At 46.5% G+C, this 21656-nt stretch overlaps 1 protein-coding gene across 2 annotated transcripts; it reads left to right on the top strand.

Annotated features, from left to right (window-relative positions):
• The first annotated feature begins 1011 nt into the window (after positions 1 to 1011).
• On the top strand, positions 1012 to 7347 carry LOC309797923 (uncharacterized protein). 2 transcript variants are annotated; one of them, XM_082646297.1, is made up of 4 exons: positions 1027 to 1052; positions 4798 to 4905; positions 5258 to 5410; positions 7066 to 7347. In XM_082646297.1, exons 1-4 carry the CDS (start codon positions 1029 to 1031, stop codon positions 7180 to 7182), a joined length of 402 nt encoding a protein of 133 aa, XP_082502423.1. In that variant the 5' UTR covers positions 1027 to 1028; the 3' UTR covers positions 7183 to 7347. The 2 variants fall into 2 exon arrangements, with proteins under 2 accessions (XP_082502424.1, XP_082502423.1); XM_082646298.1 differs by lacking the exon at positions 4798 to 4905 and having other exon boundaries at positions 1012 to 1052.
• The last annotated feature ends 14309 nt before the right edge of the window (positions 7348 to 21656 follow it).

Below are 21656 nucleotides of genomic sequence, written 5' to 3'. Positions count from 1 at the left end.
CCATTAGCTAGCAGAAGCTCTGGGGCTTTCTGGGTGTTTGTCTGTTAATTTAGTCTCCTAATTCTTTGATTTGCTGGCCTCAAAGAGATGGGTGAAAAGACCATGGAAAACACACTCTCCCCAGATTTTCTGGGCAGTTGGCTCAAGGCCCCTCATCAGGTTTCCCCTGGGGAAAGGGACGGGAGGTGGCCACCGTATGCTGCTAGAAATTCACCGTGGTCCCTACCCCTGGACTTGTGATGCCCAGACTTTCATGATCCACTGTCACAAGTTTTATCACAGCCCTGAGCACTGCTATTAACACAACTCTTCTTGAAGTATTTTTGCTTAAATACATTCAATTTTACAACAATTCATAAAAACAAAATAAAAAGCAAATGTATCACTGGCCTTGTATGGAAGGCGAACATAAAAATGAATACAATGAAAAGATGACCACTCAATGTTAATGTTCACCCCCTGTACCGGCCCGAACCCTCGTGCACATCACCAGGCATACGTTTTCCATCCGTTGGGAAGCCCGGTGCCTGGGACGGGGGCAGGAGACGTGTGTTCTTCTCTCTGGCAGGAGCACACTTCTCTGCCTCAAATGAGAAAAAAGAAAAATGTCATTGTTCTTTTCTTCCAAACTGTGCCCATTGTGTCTTCCAAACAGCCCTTATTTAGATTGAACTCAAAAATATACCCCAAGGAAAGAGATTCTAATGAGTGGATAGGTATCTTGTACTGTTTAATCCAGGATCCATGCTGATCTTCAAAAGAAACTCAAATTTTCCCTCACCCAGCCCTTTCATTGCATCCGTTGAAAGAAAGTCTACTTTGCCTCAAAGATGTGGAATTGTCCCCCAAGGGAAGGAATGAAGCGAATCCCAGACTAGGTTTCTGCCTTAATGAACCGGATGAAATGAGTTCTGAAGTTGACTTCCCTGTTGTTGGAACTCTTTCAGCAAATCCATGACATGGAAAAAGAAATGAGGAAGCTCAGGGTGGAGCTGAAAAGGAGCAGTACCGAGCAGAGCCTGATCTCTATGACGCTGCGGGAAAAGAGCAAGGTATGGCAGGGACAGGTTGGCCTGGGAACCACTCTGGGGCCAGCACTCCACCTGCATCATCTCTGTTCATCCTCACAATGACCCCATGCGGTCTATACTGGTATTAACCCCACTTTACAGTCGGGAAAACTGAGGCTCACAGAGGTGAAGGAAGTTATCCAAGTTCACTTGCATAAAGTAGTTGTGGCAGAACTTGAATCCAGGTCTGCCTGACTCCAAAGCTCCTGTGTGTAACCACAACCCTAGACTGCCTTCAGATCTTAATTGTGAAATTATCTAAGAAAGAATTGATCCATTAAACCAAGTTTGCCAATGATGTTGTTCCAACTTAAATTCTCATATTGATTTTTTTTCTTTTTGTTCCATCATTGAGAATGTTTTTAAAAATCTCAACATGTTTGTCATTTGTGTGTTTCTTCTTTTAATATGAACGATTTTTGCTTTATATATTTTGAGGCTGTGTTACTAGGTGCATATAAATTTAGAATCCTAATACTTCCTGTAGAGCAAAACTTTAGATCATCATGAAATGTCCCTTTTCATCTCTAGTAGTGTTTCTCCCTTAATGTCTCCTTTGTCATTTAGCTTCATCACTGGCTTTCTCTTGGTTAGAGTTTTCATACCATATCTTTTTCATATGTTCTCTGTCAATTTTTGTCTTAAGGTTTAGACATATGCCTTCAAATAACGTATCATTTTTACAAAATCCAGTTTGACAATCTTTGACTTTTAGTCCATTTATATTATGTAATTACTCGTGTCCTGGGGTTTAAATCTACCTTCTTGCTCAATACCAGATGTACCATCTGTGGTATGTTCCTTTTTCTCTCCTTTCTTGCCTCCTTCTGAGTGGATGGTTTTCTCTTATTCCACTTTCCCCCTCTATTAGCTTGGAAATATTTCACTTTTTTACTATTCTTTTAGTCATAGTAAGACAATAGCATTCATCCTTGACTCACCAAAATCACACATTAATTAAGTTTTTCACTCTTCTACTATTTTCTTAGTAGTCATCCTGAAGACTATAATGTGCATTCTTTTTTTTTTTTTTTTTTTTTTTTTGTGGTACGCGGGCCTCTCAATGTTGTGGCCTCTCCCGTTGTGGAGCACAGGCTCCGGATGCACAGGCTCAGCGGCCATGGCTCACGGGCCCAGCCGCTCCGCGGCATGTGGGATCCTCCCGGACCAGAACACGAACCCATGTCCCCTGCATCGGCAGGCGGACTCTCAACCACTGCGCCACCAGGGAAGCCCTGCATTCTTAACTTACCAAGAGGCAATAGTAGTTGATAATTATGCCCTTCTCCTTGACAGTGCAAGGAGTTTCAAACACCTTAACTTCACTTACCCCCTCCAGATTTATAAGCCATTGCTGTCATTTTCTAAACTCCTCTTGATAGTTAATACCCCACAAGACATTATTAGTGTTTTTCTATAGTCAGTATCATATCCACACATTACCCTTACTGTTGCTTGTCTTTTCTGCATCTCTGATCACCCACCTGGGTTCATTTTTCTTGTGTCTGAAGAATACCCTTTAATGTTTTCCCTCATTGTGGCTCTGCTGATGACAAATTCTCAAATGTGCCTGTGTGTCTGTCTGGAGATGTATATTTAACCTTCACTCTTAAAACACATTTGACTGCGTATTGAATTCTACAAGGGCAACTCTTTTCTTTCAGCACATTAGATACAGCATTAGATGTGTCACTATTGTCTTGTGGCTCCTATTATTCCTATTTAGAAGTCATCTGTAAGCCTAACTGTTGTACCTTTGCATAATCTGTCTTTTTCTCCAGTTGCTTTTAAGATTGTCTTTTCCCTTGATTTCCAGCAGTTTTATTATGGTTTATCTAGGGGTGGATTCAGTTTTATTTACCTCGTTCAGAGTTCGTACGGGCTTCTTGAATCCCTGGTTTGGTGTTTTGCCTTACTTCAGGCGCTTGGGCTCTGTACCACACAGGCAGTGGGGAGCTCCTAAGGCTTCTGAACAAGTGACTGATGCAATGACATTCGTGGACAGTAATCAGGGTGAAAATGATAGTTACAATTTCTCACGTACTAGGCGTTCCCTTGAACATTTCATCTCTTCATCTTCACAACAGCACTGTGATCTAGAAATCATCCTCTCCATTTTACAGATGAGAAAGTCAAGGCTACTAGTTACTAGTAAAGTAACTAGCCCAATGGCACAGTCGGTTTTGTCTGACTCCAGGTTCGTCTGACTTCAGTGACGCTGGCGTAGCAAACAGCCACATGCTACTGTTTACACTGAAATTAATGAAAATTAACTAAAATTTTTAGTTCAGTTCCTCCGTCACACCAGCCACATTTCGAGTGCTCGATCCCCAGGTGTGGCTGATGGCTGCCATATTAGACAACACAGCCTCGCTCAGAGTACCTGTACCGTCGCAGAAAGTTCTGTTGGACAGAGCTGCCTTACAGCTGGGTAACTCTCACAGTACCGTTAAGATTGCACTGGAAGAAACTAAACTCGAGGCGAGGAGGCCAGTTGTCACAGTCCAGCTTGCATGTGAGAGGGGTTGGTGGACAGGCATGAGACCCCCGAGTGTGAGAGAGGGAGCAGGGCGGACGCTGAGGGTGACTCTGAGGCTTGGGGACGGGAACGGGGGCTGTTCATGCAGAACACAGACGGGGCAGAGTCCAAGGCTGGACTTGGCTTTTGCAGCACATGAAAAAGGCTGCTGACATAGAAGTCAGAGCATGTTTAGACCTGGGAGAAAACTAAGGCCCAGAGAGCTTAGATGACTTTTCCAAGGTAATGGAGCTGGGTAGAGGCTCTTCCACTGGACCACACTACTCAGAAGAAAGCTCTTAAGGGCTTTTCTGGGTCTTTTATTACATCCCTGTGATCCCCCTCTTCAGATCCCTAAAAAGACAGCCTGTGAATTTGTTTCAGCACTAAAACGTTCCATTTATTTACGAGAGTTTGCCTCATTTCCTGTTAGTGCCAGGGCCCAGGGCTCAGCAGGTGCATCCAAGAATTGAGCAGCTGCGAGGCCTACACTGGCCAGCCAAGGGTAGCGTGGAGCACTCCCAAGCTTACTGTGCGTTGACTGTTACCTAAGCAAGGGGGGAAAAGTAGGCAAGCTTCTCCACTTTAAATGCCTTCGTTTGCAGGCTGCAATTCTTAATAGACATTGCTTTGGCAAGCCTCCAGAGAGGTTACCACCAGTGAGTGTGCTCCAAGTGGTAACGACAAACAGTTATGATAATAAACCCAATCATAACATTTCCAAGTACCCATCACGAGTTATTAGAACGAGACTGTACGGCGGACATTCCCGTCCACCTTTCATAGGTTACAACAGTACTCAACACACTCACAGAGCCCTTAAGCACTATTCCAAACATTGAATCCCCACAATAACTCTATGCAGTGATACTAGTATCATCATCCCCATTTGACAGATGAGGACACTGAGTCACGGAGCAGTGAAATAACTTTCTGAGTGTCGTACGGCTTGTTAGGGACCGAGCTGGGATGGGAGTGTGCGGTAGAACATAGTTGAGCCCCGGGTGCAGAGCTCGGCCCTTTCCCGTAGTGGGCAACTCCCTGTGAGTTTGCCTCCACCCTGTGCATGCCTGTGACCCCTGCTACTGGGCTGCAGCTGTCCCTACCCCTCTGGGGCTCCCCCACTGCCATTAGCCCCCCCAGAAGAGTTTCCCCAGAGGGCATGATGATCACATTAGCAGCAAGCCCACGCTTTCATCATCCTTTCAGGTGGAAGAGAAGCTTCGGGAGGATTCCAGAAGGAAATTGCTTCAGCTGCAAGAAATGAGGAACAGAGCAAACCTCATTAAAGCCAATTTGGAAAGGGCAGTAGGTCAGGTAGGCGTGCTGCAGAGCCCCTTCACGGGCCCATGCTCTCCACGGAATCCCGCACCCAAGCGGCCGGCAGGGATGAAAGAGGAGGAAGACGGCCTGCCTTAGTTCACCCGCTTATTTTCTATACGAAGAAGTGTCTAGAAAGAACTAGAGCTGAGATTCTATCTAGATCTAGAGTCTGAGCTCTAAACCACGATGCTCTACTACTTCGCTATTAGTTACTAAGCTAAGCATCATTTTTCTGTGTTTTGAAGAAAGTTTCGTGAACCTTTGTCCCGCCCCCAAAGGTAGTGGAAATGACTCCTGTGTTAGTCCTGTCCCCCATCAGCTGCAGTTCCCCTTCTCCTCATTTCAGATGAAGATTAACAGTTCTCGGGAAACTCAGCAGTATTTGCTGCAAGAAGAGTTACGGCAGCATCTGGCAGAGAAGGAGAAGCTGACCGAGGAAAGGCTACAGCAAGAGGAGAAGCTGAGAGCCAGAGTCAAGCGGCTAATGGCAGAGAAATCGGTAAGGTGGTCCCTGTCCTTCTCTTTACTACTGGAAACTGATGAAATGGGCTTTCCTATGAGAAACAGAGGGCATGTACTTAGATGGAGGGATCTCAGCAACTCCTTGTTGGGAGCTAAATTAATTAAAGAGGGTGAATGATGTAGGAGGAATTAACAGGAAGCTTGAATCCTAAAACTCAGAGATCAACTTGAAGAGGCAAGGTTATTGAAATGTCTAGAAATGGTACTTTGTTTATATACCGCAGCTGATTTTATTGATACAAATCCCAGTCGTTACTGCGGGTCCTGGTTTGTGTCTCAGTGAGTGCAAGACCAACCAATAGTATTTCAGTCTTTTGCTTTCTCTTCATGCATATCAGGGGAAACACATGGCCAAAACGGCTACTTACTTTTCCCGAAACCAGCCAATTAGAGGATAGTTTACAGTGGCGCATCTCAACTCAAAGCTGTCCACAGATCATATGGGGATGTTGAAATGCAGATTGTGACTCAGCAGGTCTCGGGTTGGGGGAGCCTGGGATTCTGCATTTCTGAACAGCTCCCAGCTGGTACCGATAGCACAGCTCTGCAGACTACATTTTCAGCCACAAAGTCTTAGAAGAAGGTTTTCCCCAAGTTGGCCGATAAGAACCACCTGGGGCTTCCCTGGTGGCGCAGTGGTTGACAGTCTGCCTGCCGATGCAGGGGACACGGGTTCATGCCCTGGTCTGGGAAGATCCCACATGCCACGGAGCGGCTGGGCCTGTGAGCCATGGCCGCTGAGCCTGCGCGTCCGGAGCCTGTACTCTGCAACGGGAGAGGCCACAACACTGAGAGGCCCGTGTACCGCAAAAAAAAAAAGGGAGGGGGAGGGGGCTTTTTTAAGGATATAGGGTTGAGTGCCTCATAAAAACTGGGAGCTGAAAGAGAGCCTGGCCTCGAAATAGAACTGGTAAGCCATCAGATCTCAGGCATCATCTCTTTTACACACACACAAGCATGCGCACACGCACACACAGGCCGTATCTCCTCTCTGTGTCTCTGTGTGGCTCCCCTGATCTCTGCTCTCTCCAGTCATGTGACAGGAAGGAATGACCTCATGGTCCCCCAGTTCAAAGGACCAGCCCAGGAAGCAAGTAGCATCTTAGAGCCCATAACCCCAAATCCTGGGAGTGACCATCTTAAAAGCCCAGCCCGTGCCAAGTGCCCGATCAGCTATGACCAGGGACAGAGTCACACACATGGCTGCCTGGATCCAGGAGTAGTGCTCAGAAAAGGGTTAGACAGACCCCCTAGAGTATGCTGCATTTTACCCTCCTAAGACATCAGAGACATAAGGCATTCAGTTCAGTAACAGCTTTTCGAGAGAAAGTCCATCCCAATGAAATTGCCTATCATCAGAAACTCCTGGTTCAAAAAAAGATGCAAATGTCAGAAGAAAACGTTATCTGTGTATCTGGAAGAGTGTACACCAAAATGTGAATAAGGTTACCTGTGGGTAGTGTGATAATGGTGGATCATTTTTCCTTCGTTTTGCTCACGTCTATGTGTGTATATAAATATTTTTTACAACAAAGATTTTATTTTGAGTAAAAAAAAATGCCATTTGAGAAATATTTGGGGGTCTCCCTACAATTATAGAGTTTGGGCGTTTGTTGCTCTTGCTTGTTGTAGGTTGGAGCCAGAAAAGGCACCCCAAAGATGGACCAAGGAAGGGAGATGCTGAAGAGAGAAATGTCCAGCAAATCCAGCCAGAGCCTTCTGTTTTCTAAACCTGGTGGAAGGAACTAGAAACGTCGTCCCGCTGGGCCTCACGTGATCCTCCGTGAGTCAGTGTAACTCTTCTGCGTCCAACTACTAAGATGCTTTGTTAGGACATTAAAGGTTGCTACCCTAGTGTGTTGCTTCCTAGACTGGTATTTTGCACAATACTGTATTTTGGAGTGTGTGAGGAGAGGGGTCCTTTTCACAGATATTATGAATGTAAACATACGCAGGCGTATGAAGAATAAGTTTGAAATTCAGACTCCTAGGCCTGGTAGATGCAATTATGTGTTTGGGTAGTGACAAACCCAAATGTCACACCTCCAGGGAGCTCTGAGAAGCCCACAGTTGAGAAAACCCAGGGCGTGTACTGGGGCCACAGGACAGAATGGTAACCTCAGGGCTGTTGGGGCCATGGTATAGTGCATTTATATCTGAATTGATTATAATAAGTGTGAACAGCAACCAGTTTTATCGCTTCCATAACAGTGAGTCATGTTTATAGGGCGCTCTGCGGTGTTCAAAACACTTCTCGTCTAATCCTCTCTCAAGCCCTGGGAGGTAAATAGCATTATGTTCCCCATTTTACAAATGAGGAAGCTGAGGCCAGAGAGGTTAAATGGCCCGTCTAAAGTCACACAGCTAGTAAATTCAAGAATTGGGTCTGGAACCCAGGTTTCTAACTCCATCTCACGCTGCCCATTCTGCCGCACCAAGACAGCCCAGTAGGTCAAGTCCTAGGCCATCAGGACAGACCAAGTACCCAGTCATCAAAGAACACACACTGCCCAGGTGGACACACCCCTTTCCCGTGGTGTTTGAAGAGATCCTCATTTTTGCCTTCTCTCCAGCCATCTGTTCTCTCCCTGCCTTTCTTGTACGGCCAGAGACCACCAAACAAAACAGGAGGAAGAGCCAGAAGCCATGAATATCATTTATTTTTTATTTTTAAAAAGGCACAATAAAAGTATTTTGATATCTTAAAACCAAATGCATTCTTTATACTAATTAAAACTAGAAGGAAATGGGAAAAATGATTTGCATGATCTTCCACTAAAGGTACTTCTTACACAGTGAGAAGGGTGAGCATCACCTGACCTTAAAAATAATCTTGAAAATCCCAGCAGTTTTCCATAAAGAACATATTACTTATACTGTACCATATCCCCCAAATCCAAAACAGCAATCTCCAGCACCAGAAAAGATCACTTGGTCAGGCAGTAGTTAAGTAGCTGGCTCATGTTTGGAAGCCAAATTGTGTGGGAAAAAAAATACTTTGGTTGAATACAAATATTTGAATTTGCATAAGTTAAATGTAATGCCTATGTGGCTCCACTGTATTTGAGGTCTTTCAAAGGACGTGTTCATCTTTATCGTATCAACATTGCAACCCACAATAGCAATGTCCTTTCTTCACTCCTTGAACTAGATGGTTCTTTAGGTGTCTCCTCAGCCACACACCCCTTTCTCTGAGAATGCACATTCCCCAACCAGGTTTACCCTACCTACTGCTGCTCTCTTGGCCACACCTGACTGGCTGATCAGTAGATAGTCTACCCAAGCCAGACCAATCAGGTTTCTCTTCTAACCCAAGCTGGGCCAATCAGCACCTGTGCCCTTGATATTTGGAAGTGGGACATGGAGTTACCACACAGGTCATTAATGGCCCGGAGCTGAAAGTCTTGATGCAGTTCCCAGCTGGGGTGGCCATTTCTCCCACTGTGTTTGGAGAAACAAAGCCAGTGTTAGAAAGAGATGGCCAGGATAGATAAGCAACAGGTAGAGACAAGAAACCAAGCCCCAGGGAATTCCCTGGCAGTCCACCCTGCGCTTTCACTGCCAAGGACCTGGACTCAATCCCTGATCAGGGAGCTAGGATCCCACAAGCCACACCGTGTGGCAAAAAAAAAAGAAGAAGAAGAAACCAAGACGACCCCCAGAGAGACAGTGCAGCAGACACTACAAGCCCCTTAGTCATTGCCTCCCTCTACTGTATAAGCAGCACGTGAAATGCCCTCATTTCCCAGCCTCCCTTGCAGCTAGACCTGGCTGTGTTGTTCAGTTCTGGCCAGTGACATGCAGGTGAAGGCCCTAGGCAGGGCTTCCCTTCTGGAACTAAAGGCAAGGCTTTGCTAGGAGAAAGTTTTTCTCTTTGTCCCTTTGCCTTGTCTCCTTTTCCTCTCCTGGAGCTCGGACTAGGAGCTGGAGAAGCCATGTTGGGGATCACCAGGTAACAAGCAAGAGACCAAAGCCCACCTCAAAGGACAATGGAGTGGAAAGACATGAAAAGCCTGGGTGGGAGCCTAGCGGCATCACTGTGCTCTGCAGTGTACCTGAACTGCTTACCTCTGTACATCCTGTTGTATAAATAAATCAATCCTATCAGTTTAAGCCACTGTGGTCAGATGTACCTGTTTGTGCTGTGGAGCAAATCACTCAAAAGTTAGTGACTTAAAATGGCGACTATTAGTTCTCATGATTCCAGGCGTCAAGCTGGCCACTTGTACTGGTCTGGTTGGTTTGGCTGGGGCTCGTTTAGGGTGGCTTCGTGTACATACCTGCCTGGTCATTGCCAGGCAAGCTGGGTTAGGACAGTGGTTCTCAACTCGGGGCATTTTGCCACCCAGGGGGTATTGGGCAATGTCTGGACACACTTTGGTTGTTAAACTGGGGTGGGGGTGATACTATCATCACGGGGTAGAGGCCAGGGATGCTGCTAAACATCCTGCAGTGCACAGAACAGCTGCCCACAACCAAGACTTATTTGATCCAATATGTCAATAGTACCGAGAATGAGAAACCCTGGTCTAGAAAGGCCTCAGCTGGGACGTCGGATTCTGCCTGGTGTGGTCCCTCATCACCCAGCAGGCCAGACCACGCCACGTGTGGTGGGTACAGGTTTCCAAGAGCAAGAGGAGAGAGAAAGCCCCAAAGCACACTTTTCAAGTCTCCACCTGCCATGTGTTTGCCAACATCTCATCAGACAAAGCAAGCCACATGGCTAGAGTTCATTTGGGAGGGGCTTCAAATTTTTACCATCTACCCACATCCAGGTTTCTGTTATTTAAAGCTGAAGGCAGCGCGCGCCCAGAGCGTTAACGGGCGGGGGCGGGGGTGTGGAGTTGGGAGGTCAACTGGGCCTCCTGGTAGCCTCCCTGAGTTCAACCAATCCAGTGAGGAGAAGCCGTGGGCGGGGCGAGCTCCGCTGCCAGAGTGGCGTGAAAAATTTCCCAAGGCAGAGCGAAAACTTCCTGAGCGACTGAGCATGCCCGCTGGTGAAAGGTCCAGCCCAGCTTTCACCACATCCCAGACTCCAGAGGGACTTTTCTGAAACCCAGAGAATTGACCATGTCCTCAAACAGCTTAAAAATCTTCCATGGCTCCCCCATGCCTCCTCAGGAAAAAAAGATCACACTTCAGTGGGTTTTTTATGCTTCATCCTCAACCAATTTCTTCAGCCACGTCTCCCACTACTTTTGCAAGAACTCTTTTGCTCCACGGATGTTGAAAACTTGCAGCTTCTCATACATACCATGTTCTCTGTGCACAGAGGTTCACCTACCTGCGATTCTCTGCCCAGGCCCTCTCTACCAGGATAATTGCATCTGTGCTTTCTAGGTCTATGAAGACAGTCATGCTTCATCCCTCTGGCATAGCTCTTGTTTTTTTTTTTTTTTTTTTTTTTTTTGCATCTTTGTTGGAGTGTAGTTGCTCTACAATGGTGTGTCGGTTTCTGCTTTGTGGCAGGGTGAATCAGTTATGCATGTGCATGTGTTCCCATGTCTCTTCCCTCTTGCGTCTCCCTCCCTCCCACCCTCCCTGTCCCATCCCTCTAGGTGGTCGCGGGGTGCCGAGCTGATCTCCCTGTGCTGTGCGGCTGCTTCCCACTAGCTATCTATTTGATGTTTGCTGGTGTATATGTGTCCATGGCATAGCTCTTCTTATTCTGTGTTGTGAATATACTCTATGTGCTCACATGTCTTATCTTCACTAGAATGTGAGCTACTTGAGGGCAGGGGTCTTGGCATATTTTATACCTGTATGGAACTCTAAGACCGACCAGGGTGCCTGGCACAGGATAGATACTCAATAATTGTTTATTGAATAAATGAATGGATTATGAGCTCCATGAAGGAAAAAAAAAAAAAAGCTGAAGGCATTCCAACTGATGCAGAAAGTTGCCCTGATTCCTGATGACTTTCTGGTTCCTGGTTTCTTTCCTTGGAAAGGCCCATTCCAATGCCTGCCCTTGGGTTCCACTAGGACTTTTTGTATCACTCAAGATTCTCTGGTTGCAACCAACAGAAATCTCCTGTGCCTAACTTAAACAGAAAAGGAGTTTACTGAAAGGAAATGAGGAAGGTTAGAGAATCAAAGGGCAAGCAAAGCGGAGGAGTCTGGACAGGCAGGAGCCATCTTTTCTTCCCCGTAGATGTCCCCTTTTTTGCTTCAGCCGGTTTGAGTTTCTGTTATTTGCAACCAAAATGGCATTTACTAAGACGCTCTGCACAGCCCCAACTGGTAGCTCTGAGAAGCTACCAGCGACCTTTCTTTCCCCTGACGTTGTACCAAGGGACAGCAGGGTACCTGCAGTCCCCCCACCAGAACTCCCAATCTTCTGATCCCCCAAGAAGCTAAGCCAAATAACTTCCTTCCACTCTTGCCAATGGGGGCCCATTTGGATTCGTGACTTTGCAGATAAGGTGCCCTTCTCCAGCAACTTGGCAGAGCCAGCAGTGCCTGCTGTTGTGGAAACCGGGGTCATGAAGTGTCTACGGAAGAAAACAGCTTTCCCCGGATCCGTGTTGCAAAGTGTGTTCCTGGTAAGTGGAGTGGTTTCTAATTTTTTAGCGTCTTAGGAATGAAAGCAATACACTAACGATGAGAGGAAACCCAAAATCTGCTAATGCATTTATTTTTTTTTATTATTATTTTTTTTAAAGTTATGGCTGCATTGGGTCTTCGTTGCTGCACCCAGGCTTTCTCTAGTTGTGGCGAGCAGGGGTTACTCTTTGTTGTGTTGCGCGGGCTTCTCATTCCATGGCCTTCTCTTGTTGCGGAGCACAGGCTCTAGGCATGGAAGCTTCAGCCTGGCTCGCAGGCTCAAGAACGCAGGCTCAGTAGTTGTGGGGCACGGGCTTAGTTGCTCCGCGGCATGTGGGATCTTCCTGGACCAGGGCTCGAGCCTCTGTCCCCTGCATTGGCAGGCGGATTCTTAACCACTGCACCACCAGGGAAGCCCCTCATTTACTCTTAATGCTTCCCCCTGTTGAGGACAAACAGGAGGAAAAAAGAAAGGGCAGGGCTTCCTTGGTGGCACAGTGGTTGAGAGTCCGCCTGCCAGTGCAGGGGACATGGGTTCGTGCTCCGGTCCGGGAGGATCCCACATGCCACCGAGCAGCTGGGCCCGTGAGCCATGGCTGCTGAGCCTGTGCGTCCAGAGCCTGTGCTCCGCAGTGGTAGAGGCCGCAACAGTGAGAGACCCACGTACCGAAAAGAAAAGAAAAAAAAAAAAGGGCAATAGCAAGGTTCCAAATGAGCTGAGAATTGACCTTCTAAAAGGGCTCTCAATCTGGCCTCTGGTAGATGTCTGTCGGGGTTTCTGCCCAGCCTAGACCCTCCTCAGGAGAGAAGATGTTTAGGGCTTACAGTGGGCTGACTGGTGGCCCCAGAGATCTCAGGCTCTAATCCCTGGGACCTGAGAATATTACCTTACAAGGTAAAGTTTTGCGGATATAAGGATTTTGAGTTGAGACTATCCTCGCCCTAAGTGCCATCTGTAAGTGTACTTATAAGTGAGAGACAGGAGGAGATTATATACAAAGAAGAGGCAGAGGCAGTGACCACAGAGGCAGGACTAGAGTGCTGCACCTACAAGTCAAGGGATGCCAGCAGCTTCTGTGGTTAGAGTCTTTTGAACTCCTTGGCTTTTCAGCTCCTAGGCTGTTAGATTTGAATCCGCAAATGCCCCAAGGAGAAAAGCTGCACCCAATGTCAAGCTTGCGTCTGTGTTTCCCTTCTCTCCAGAACTTGGCCCACATGTCTTGGTGTCTCTCTAACATTCAGATGCCAGCGAACAGATGTTTTCTTACTTTATCCAGGTTTTCTAAAATTTCTTTAGACTTCACCTGATCTTATGTTATTATTGAACTACCATCTCAATTACCCCTAGGAAGAAAATTTACAATGTTTAGAGAAAATGGAACCCTGGTACAGTGTTGGTAGGAATGTAAACTGGCACAGCCACTGTGGAAAACAGTATGGAGGGTTCTCAGAAAACTAAAAATAGAACTACCATATGACCTCGAAACTCAACTCCTGGGTATAAATCCGAAAAAAACAAAAACACGTGTTTTCAAAAACATGTATTTGAAAAGATACATGCACCCCAATGTTCAGAGCATCATTATTTACAATTACCAAGATATGGAAGCAACCTAAGTGTCATCAAGAGATGAATGGATAGGGGCTTCCCTGGTGGCGCAGTGGTTGAGAGTCCGCCTGCCGATGCAGGGGACACGGGTTTGTGCCCCGGTCCAGGAAGATCCCACATGCTGCGGTGAGGCTGGGCCCGTGAGCCATGGCCGTTGAGCCTGTGCATCTGGAGCCTGTGCTCTGCAACGGGGGAGGCCACAACAGTGAGAGGCCCGCGTACCGCAAAAAAAAAAAAAAATTTAAAAGAGATGAATGGTTCAAGAAGATGTGGTACATATAACCAATGGAATACTACTCAGCCTTAAAAAAGAACGAAATTTTGCCATTTGCAGCAACATGGGTGGACTTGGAGGGCATTGTGGTAAGTGAAATAAGTCAAACAAAAACAAATACTGTAGGATATCACCTATATATGGAATGTAAAAAATACAACAAACTACCGAATATACCAAAAAAGAAGGAGAGTCACAGATATAGAGAACAAACTAATGGTTGCCAGCGCGGAGGGGGAGGAGGGTACAATACAGGGTGGGGAGGTGAGAGATGTAAACTTCTGGGTGTACGATAGGCTCAAGGATGTATTGTACAACACAGGGAATATAGCCAATATTTTGTAATAACTGTAAATGTAAAGTAACCTTGAAAAAGTATATAAAAATTTTTTTAAAAGAAATCATATTGAAAATTGGAAACAATTTAAATGTCCATCAACAGGAAAATGCACATATAAATTATTGTATTTCCCTAGATAGGAATCCTACATAGCGAGAAAAAAAAGAAAAAGAAAAAAGGGATGCCAGCAGCCACCAGAGCTGGAAGAGGCAAGGGATGGACTCCTCCCTAGAGCATCCAAGGGAGTTTGGTCCTTCTGAAAAACCTTGATTGCAGCCCAGCTGATGCTGATTTGGGGCTTCCAGCCCCCAGACCCATGAGAGAATACGTTTGTTGTTTTAGGCCACTAAGCTTGTGGGAATTCATCACTGTGTTTAGCAAACCAACACGGGGCTCAATCTTCAACTCATTAGAGACCAGCCCCCCACTTTGATCTGAACACTTCTGGACTCTTCCTATACGGCAGGAGTGCTGTGGGAATTGCACAAAGGACCTTAGTTGTTTTGTATGTGTGGAAACAATCAAGTAGAAAATTATTCACGTTGTTCAGAGACTAGCTCATGGATGTTTAGTACGTAAAATATGGAGCATGGATGCACCTCCGTCTAAAAGGAAGGCAGGGAGAATGTTAGCTGGGAATGGTAGCAATAGGCTGGAGCCCTGAATAGTGCCTAGGAAGACAAGGAAGTTATCTGCAAGAGTAAATTAAAACCAAAGCAGGAGGTCACTTTCACCTCAAAATTCCCGAAGGCACACTCGTCCTGCTTGTTCACTGGTTCAGACTTCTCAGAGCTCTCTATCTTTTCACTACAGAAAAAGCTAAAAAGGTAAAAACCAGAAGAAAGACCCTGGCCCTTCCTTTCCTCTCCGCCGTGTTTTTGTTCTTAGACTAAATATAAGAAAGGCAGAGACAGGGGAGAAAAATCAAAAGCCACCCACCTCACCTGTTCTTGGGCCCTAACTGGCCCCAGGGCTATGAAAGAGCAAAGAAAATTCCCCCCAGCACTCCCACCCCACCCAAAAGGAGGAATCTCAGCAGCCATATTGGTGCCATGTGACCTCCACCCTCTCAAGTCACAGCTGATAGGTATGTGTTCACCTGACCCAGGAGAACCAATCAGAAGCTGGGCTGTGCTAGGCTCATCTCTCCCAGGTCCTGGGTTGGGCAATGTGGTATCAGGGATTAAGGGGCCACAGGTGAGTGAAGCAGGGGACGTACCTCAGCACAGAGAGAAGCTGACTGCTGAAAGAGGCCGACATGAGGATGAGACCTCAGACATAGCTGTGTCCTGATGACTTTCTGGTCTTTGGTCCTGATGCCTTGGAAAGCCCAGCTGTACTTCTGCCCCTGGGTTCCACAAGAAATGCTGTGTCCTCCCAATAAATTCCCCTTTTAAGGTCGGATCCTAAATGTAGTCCATGTCCTTGAAGGCGGGCCCTGCCTTTGCATCATATCAGGCAGTGCTGGGCCCACAGTGGATACTCCACCTGGTCTCGATTTTGATTTTCACTTTTCTCAGACCAGTTACAGTTCTGAAAAGGGGAGCCACAAGCAGATGATTGAGATCAAGATCGTGTTGGAGCACAACTGTGACTGCAGTGCAGAGCGCTGCCTGGTGTGTGTGTGCAGCTAAGTCAGCTGCTTCCACCCACAGGTAAGTATGGAGCTCCACAGATATGTGCCAGGGTACTGTTCTGGGTTCTGGGGACAAAGCATGAAGCCCCGCTCTCCATGGGAAGGGTCCTTGCTTGAACAGTGTTTCCCAAAGTGGGTCCCGTGGCCTTGGGTGACCATGACCATGGTCATTGTGGACTGGCTACTTGCACTGGATCTAATCAACTTGAAAGCCACCAGGGAGCCACGTGCACAGAGAAAGCTGCTCTGCAAGAGGAGACTCATGAAGCAGAGGTTCACGGAGAAAACAGTCCTTCAGAGAAAGAGGCAGTTCTGGGCTCTCCTTAGCCTGGCCTCACTCACTGTCCTATAGGATGCCCCAGGCTACTTTCAATAAAGCCCTATCTTATGCTTAAACGAGTTGCAGTGGGTTTCTGTTGCTTGATGCCCAATGTTCTGAGACGCCTTGGCTCTGGATGAACACGTGTGAGATGGGAACTCTAAACTAAACCCACAACTGTGGAGCAAAACTGAAAATGGGACACAGCTTTATCCCTGGAAATGGATGGATCAATCAGACCACAGGCCATAAATGGGCAGTACACGAAGAGCCCTTCTGAGGATTACTGGTCTCATTTGTTGCCTTAAGGGCCCTGGCCAGGCCCATTTAGCTCCTAGGACAAATTGTGCTGAGTATTTAAGTGTGGAGGTACAAAAGGACAGCCCCTGTTCTGTATGCAAGCGCAGAGGGCGAGAGATGGGCTTTCAACTGGGGAGGACTTTGTTTTAATCCAAGCACTGCTGCTTCCTAGAAGGATGATCGTGAGCAAATAATTGGATCCCTCTGAGCCTTCCTCTCTACACCAGCAAAATGGAGTTTCCTAATTTTTTTTTTTTTTTTTTTTTTTGTGGTACGCAGGCCTCTCACTGTTGTGGTCTCTCCCGTTGTGGAGCACAGGCTCCAGATGCACAGGTCCAGCAGCCATGGCTCATGGGCCCAGCCGCTCCGTGGCATGTGGGAACCTCCTGGACCGGGGCACGAACCCGCGTCCCCTGCATCGGCAGGCGGACTCCCAACCACTGCGCCACCAGGGAAGCCTTGGAGTTTCCTACTTTTGAGCACCTGAGGAAACCACAGGCAAAGTGCCTAAGCTACACCTGACACAGAGTGGAGGCGGGGGTGCGGGGGGGAGTTGCCACGTGGTGGCTGTGACTAGACCACAGTCTCCTGATGGAGAACTTGAAGATACAAGCACTTCTCCAAGTGTGAGCCTCACACTCATTTCTGAAACCGTGTTTTGGGAAAATTCACCAGGCGCCGCCAATAGTTTGCAAGGAATCTTCATATAAAGCCATCTCAGGAAAACGGCAGCAGGGCCACGTAGGTAAGACCAGTTGAGGCAGCCCTGGGGTCAGCCTTGCACAAGGCTTGGTTCCTCAAGGCACGTGATGGCAACTCTCATGACGTCCGTTTTGTTTGTTTTCAGTCTAACGCCGAGTTGTCTGTGTACTCAGAACTAAGTGGCTGGTACTAGGAACCACGGCCCTCAGGAGTTTAGCCACCCTCTTCCTGGTGAGTCCCCAAGCACATTTCCCAGGGTTTTAATGGGAAAACATCCCTGATGAGCTCCATTTGGGAATCTCCAAGTTAAACAGTCTATTCATTCAACACATTTTTATTGAGCACCTACTATGGGTCACATGCTAGGGATAATCTGCAAACAAATGGATCAAGTCCCTGCTGACACAGAGGGCACATCTTGGGTGGAGGGGGGACATAAAATAAACCAATAAATAAAATATGATGCAATGTCAGAAAATGAGAAGTGCTGTGAAGACAAATGAGGCAGGGTAAAGGACAGATGAGAAGGGATCACAAATCTGGGTGATCAGGAAAAGTCTCGAGGGAAATCACATTGCAGAAAAATGACGAGTGAGCCACATGGATACCTGGGTGCCGAGAATTCCAGAAAATGTCTCAAATGTTTGTGCACATTATGAATCTCCAAACAGATGCTGTATGACATCACATTTCCCAAACCCATTTGGCCACAAAACTCTTTTTCCCCACAGAGCATCTTCCAGGGTCAGCTTTCACAGAACACCCTGCAGGGAATGGTGATGGAGCCAAATGTGATATTCTGCAGGGGGAGAAACAGGCCCAGAGCAGACAAGGGTTGCCCATAGTCCTACAGCTCATTGATGAAGTCGTCCATCAGCTTTCTCACTAGGTGGCATTCAGATCTCAGATCACCAGTAAGGGCAAGCCACTAAGATGGCCCAGCAGCGCCTGGCAGTGGTGGCGGTGGGCAGCGGGGTAGAACCAAGTTCATGGGTGCAGGATGAGCCAGGCACAGGCGCCTGGAACCTCCAGCTCAGACCCCCCTGTGTCCACTCCCCGACAGGGAAGCGTGTGCCTCTGATGGGAAGCCTGCACCCCCTCATGACAGCCTCATGGCAGAGGGATGGATGCTTTCCAAAGTTCTTGCCACCTGTGTGGGTGGTGGTTCGCAAGTCACCGTCAGACCATTCAGAAGCACCTTTCATGCTGAGCCGACAGCAGAAAGCCATTCCCCGGTGTCTTTGTAGCAATGCAGCTGGCCTAGGAAGCAATGTCCCAGAGTGCCTGAAGATGGGATGGTACGTGACAGCGAGCCACAGCACATCAGGCTCAGATCCTCCAATAACTGAAGGAGAGTAGTGGTCAGGAAACCTGCTCTCCTTGGACATTGCGAAGCAAGCTGACCCAGAGAGGGAGGGAAAGATAGGGAAATACGAGCACACAATACACAGATGCAAATTTCTCCAGAAAAGCCACTAGAGAGAACATGTATACACGTGCACCAGACACCTTTAAAACGTAGCCCTGGCAACAGGAGTTTCCTTGGGACCAACCCGCCTGACTGCCATGTGTCTCATCAGACCCCTGGAACTCTGCACTTTCCAGGAAGGCAGTTAGGTGGATGACATGCTGATACAAGCCGACCAGCTCCCAGATGCAACATGTGACAAAACGTTCTCAGCTTGCAGTGACACTGTTAAGGATTCAAGCCAACGCCAGAACTGAATGTTCTCACCTCAGATCAGTGGTTCTCAACCAGGATTGGGTTTGCCCCCCAGTGGACATTTGGCAAAGTCACAGTGGCCGGAGGGGGAGCTGCTGCTGGCATCTAGGAGAGCAGGGATTCTGCTAAACACCCACCAATGCATAGGACAGTCCCCACAACAAAGAACTGTTCTACCCCACAGTCAATGGGGCTGAGTTTGAAAAACGCTGCCCTGAACAAAGGAAAATCCATTCTCTTGGGCAGTGAGGATTCCCAGCAGAGAGCCTGGCCACCCGATGTCAGTTCCATAAGAAAGAAGCAGGAAACAATCATCCTTGGAGACCAGTCTGAGTGTGGTACTTACCATTTTCCTTTAAAGAAACAGTCTTTTACAAAGACTGTTTTCCTATCCCTCCCCAGTCCAAAACTATAAATCAAATTCTCCATGGCATGATATAAACAGACTTCTCTTCCCTTTCTCCTTTTCTCTATCTCCAGTCCCAACTCTGTGCATTAAAACCTGGAATTTAATTGTAATATAAAAAATGTGGGAAAGAAAAGAGTCAGTAGTAGTTAGAAACTCAAATTGATTGGGAGAAATTTTAGATTATTTAAAAGCATACTTGGAACTAATGGAGGTTGAATAACCACAACAAAACCAACTAGAATACAATTTGGGAAGCAAAAGTTATGGCAAAAAGCCTTCTGGGCTATAGGTGTTCCTTATCAGAAAAAAGAACCAATGTCAAACAATACAGCATGCATCTCAGAGATCACCTAGGCTCAATACTGTATAAAATTGGAGAAGTGCATGGGAACTTTAAATGCAAGAAAATGTCCTTAGTGTTTATCATCAAGATGACTTATTTCAGAAAGCATCCTTGATGATATGTCCAGTCAAGAAAAATCATCAGCATCTACTTTAACAAAACACAAAAGAGAGAAAAATCATATAATAATGGGATAGCAAGCTTTTTCCTTCACTTTTTGGGTAAAACTTGACAAGCTGTGAATATATGTGTTGGTAAGAGAAATTGTGTGAATACTTGATATAAACAAGTGAGTAAATGTACCTGCCTGGGCTTCCCTGGTGGCACAGTGGTTAAGAATCCGCCTGCCAATGCAGGGGGCATGGGTTCGAGCCCTGGTCTGGGAAGATCTCACATGCCGCGGAGCAACTAAGCCCATGTGTGACAACTACCGAGCCTGTGCTCTAGAGTCCGCGTGCCACAACTACTGAAGCCCATGTGCCTAGAGCCCGTGCTTCGCAACAAGAGAAGCCACTGCAATGAGAAGCCCGCGCACCGCAACGAATAGTAGCCCCCGCTCGCGGCAACTAGAGAAAGCCAGTGCGCAGCAAAAAAGACCCAACGCAGCCAAAAATAAAAATAACTGTACCTGCCTTATCTAAATGCTGCCTCTTTCAAAGCTGAACAACAACCACAAAAAAGATAAAAGCTGCATTTTTTTTTGTTTCTGACAAATTAGTTGTCTGTTTTGAAAATCAGAATCAAAGTATGAGCCCACGAATTGACTTTTTGATTAGGAAAGGAAACACCATTCTAGCAGTTGCCTATGATAAATTCATTTTAGCACCAAGTGGGTTCTTTCAAATCAGCACAAAAGCATGAGAGAGAAAGAATCAGGAATACACATCTCACAGGAGATGCTGTGAGCAGAAGAGAGCAATAATTTGAAAGGTAATGCTAAGTTTATTGAAAATATCCACTCAATGAATTAGAATGGCAAAGAGGAATTGGGACCAAAAATATCTAACTGCTATTTACGATAAAAGTTGATTTTGATGTTTATTTCCCGAGTCTAAAAAAAAAATTTAAGACCTAAGATTTTTCCATTGACCTGAAAGCAGTAAAAATTGTCCATTAACCTTCCCTCAGGCCAATAATAGAAAGGTCTCAAGGGGTAGAATAGGAGCCAGAAATAAGATTGAAGGGGAAACAGTAAGGAGATGCACATCAAATGACTAAATTCTATGGGTAGGTTAAAAACAGACGATCTCATTGTCCTACGTCATGTATAGCCGAATTCTGTGATGTGTACATTTTTATATGTACTTCCTTTCACTGAAACATATAAGTAAGAGGAATATGATTTTATCTCTATGGATTTCTTCAAGTCAGGGTTTCTCAGCTTTGACACTAATGATATTTGGTGCCGGAGAGCATTTACGTGAGGGGGGCCGTCCTGTGCACTGTAGGATGTTTAGCAGCATCCCTGGCCTCTACCTACTGGATACCAGTAGCTCCTCCCTGGTGTGACAATCCAACATGTCTCTAGACATTGTCAAAAGTCCCCTGGGAGGCAAAATATCCCTAACTGAGAGGTACAGCTTTAAGTCTACTGGGGGAAAATGCAGTATGGAGAAGTAGACTAAAAACAGTATCAGCAAGGTGGCAATTTTCATGTTTCTGAAAGGAAGGTGTTGGTAACTGCATTCAGTCACAGGACTGGAAGAATCCAATGACTAAATCATACTGTTCTATGTAATGAAAATGCTACAAAAGGGAGAGTTTTGAACAGGAATGGTGCTCGAGCTCATTTTGTCCAACTTCCTTGTACAGCGAAGGAAAACTGAGAGGCAGAGTTGTTTGTCTAAAGACCACACCAATGCAATACAAACATAGGTGGTTCCAAGTAAATACTGCGTAGTTTCCACCTGGAAAAACAAAAACACGGGAGCCAACCTGCATGAACCCCTGAGGTGGCATAGTACGAGCCTCAAACCACATAATGAGTTCAGTGGATTAAAACACATCTACACTGTTTAAATC

The sequence above is a fragment of the Mesoplodon mirus genome, assembly GCF_964341445.2.
Source record: "Mesoplodon mirus genome assembly, contig: HAP1_SCAFFOLD_1236, whole genome shotgun sequence".
NCBI classification, from domain to species: Eukaryota; Metazoa; Chordata; class Mammalia; order Artiodactyla; family Ziphiidae; genus Mesoplodon; species Mesoplodon mirus.
This window is presented reverse-complemented; position numbering and strand designations above follow the sequence as displayed.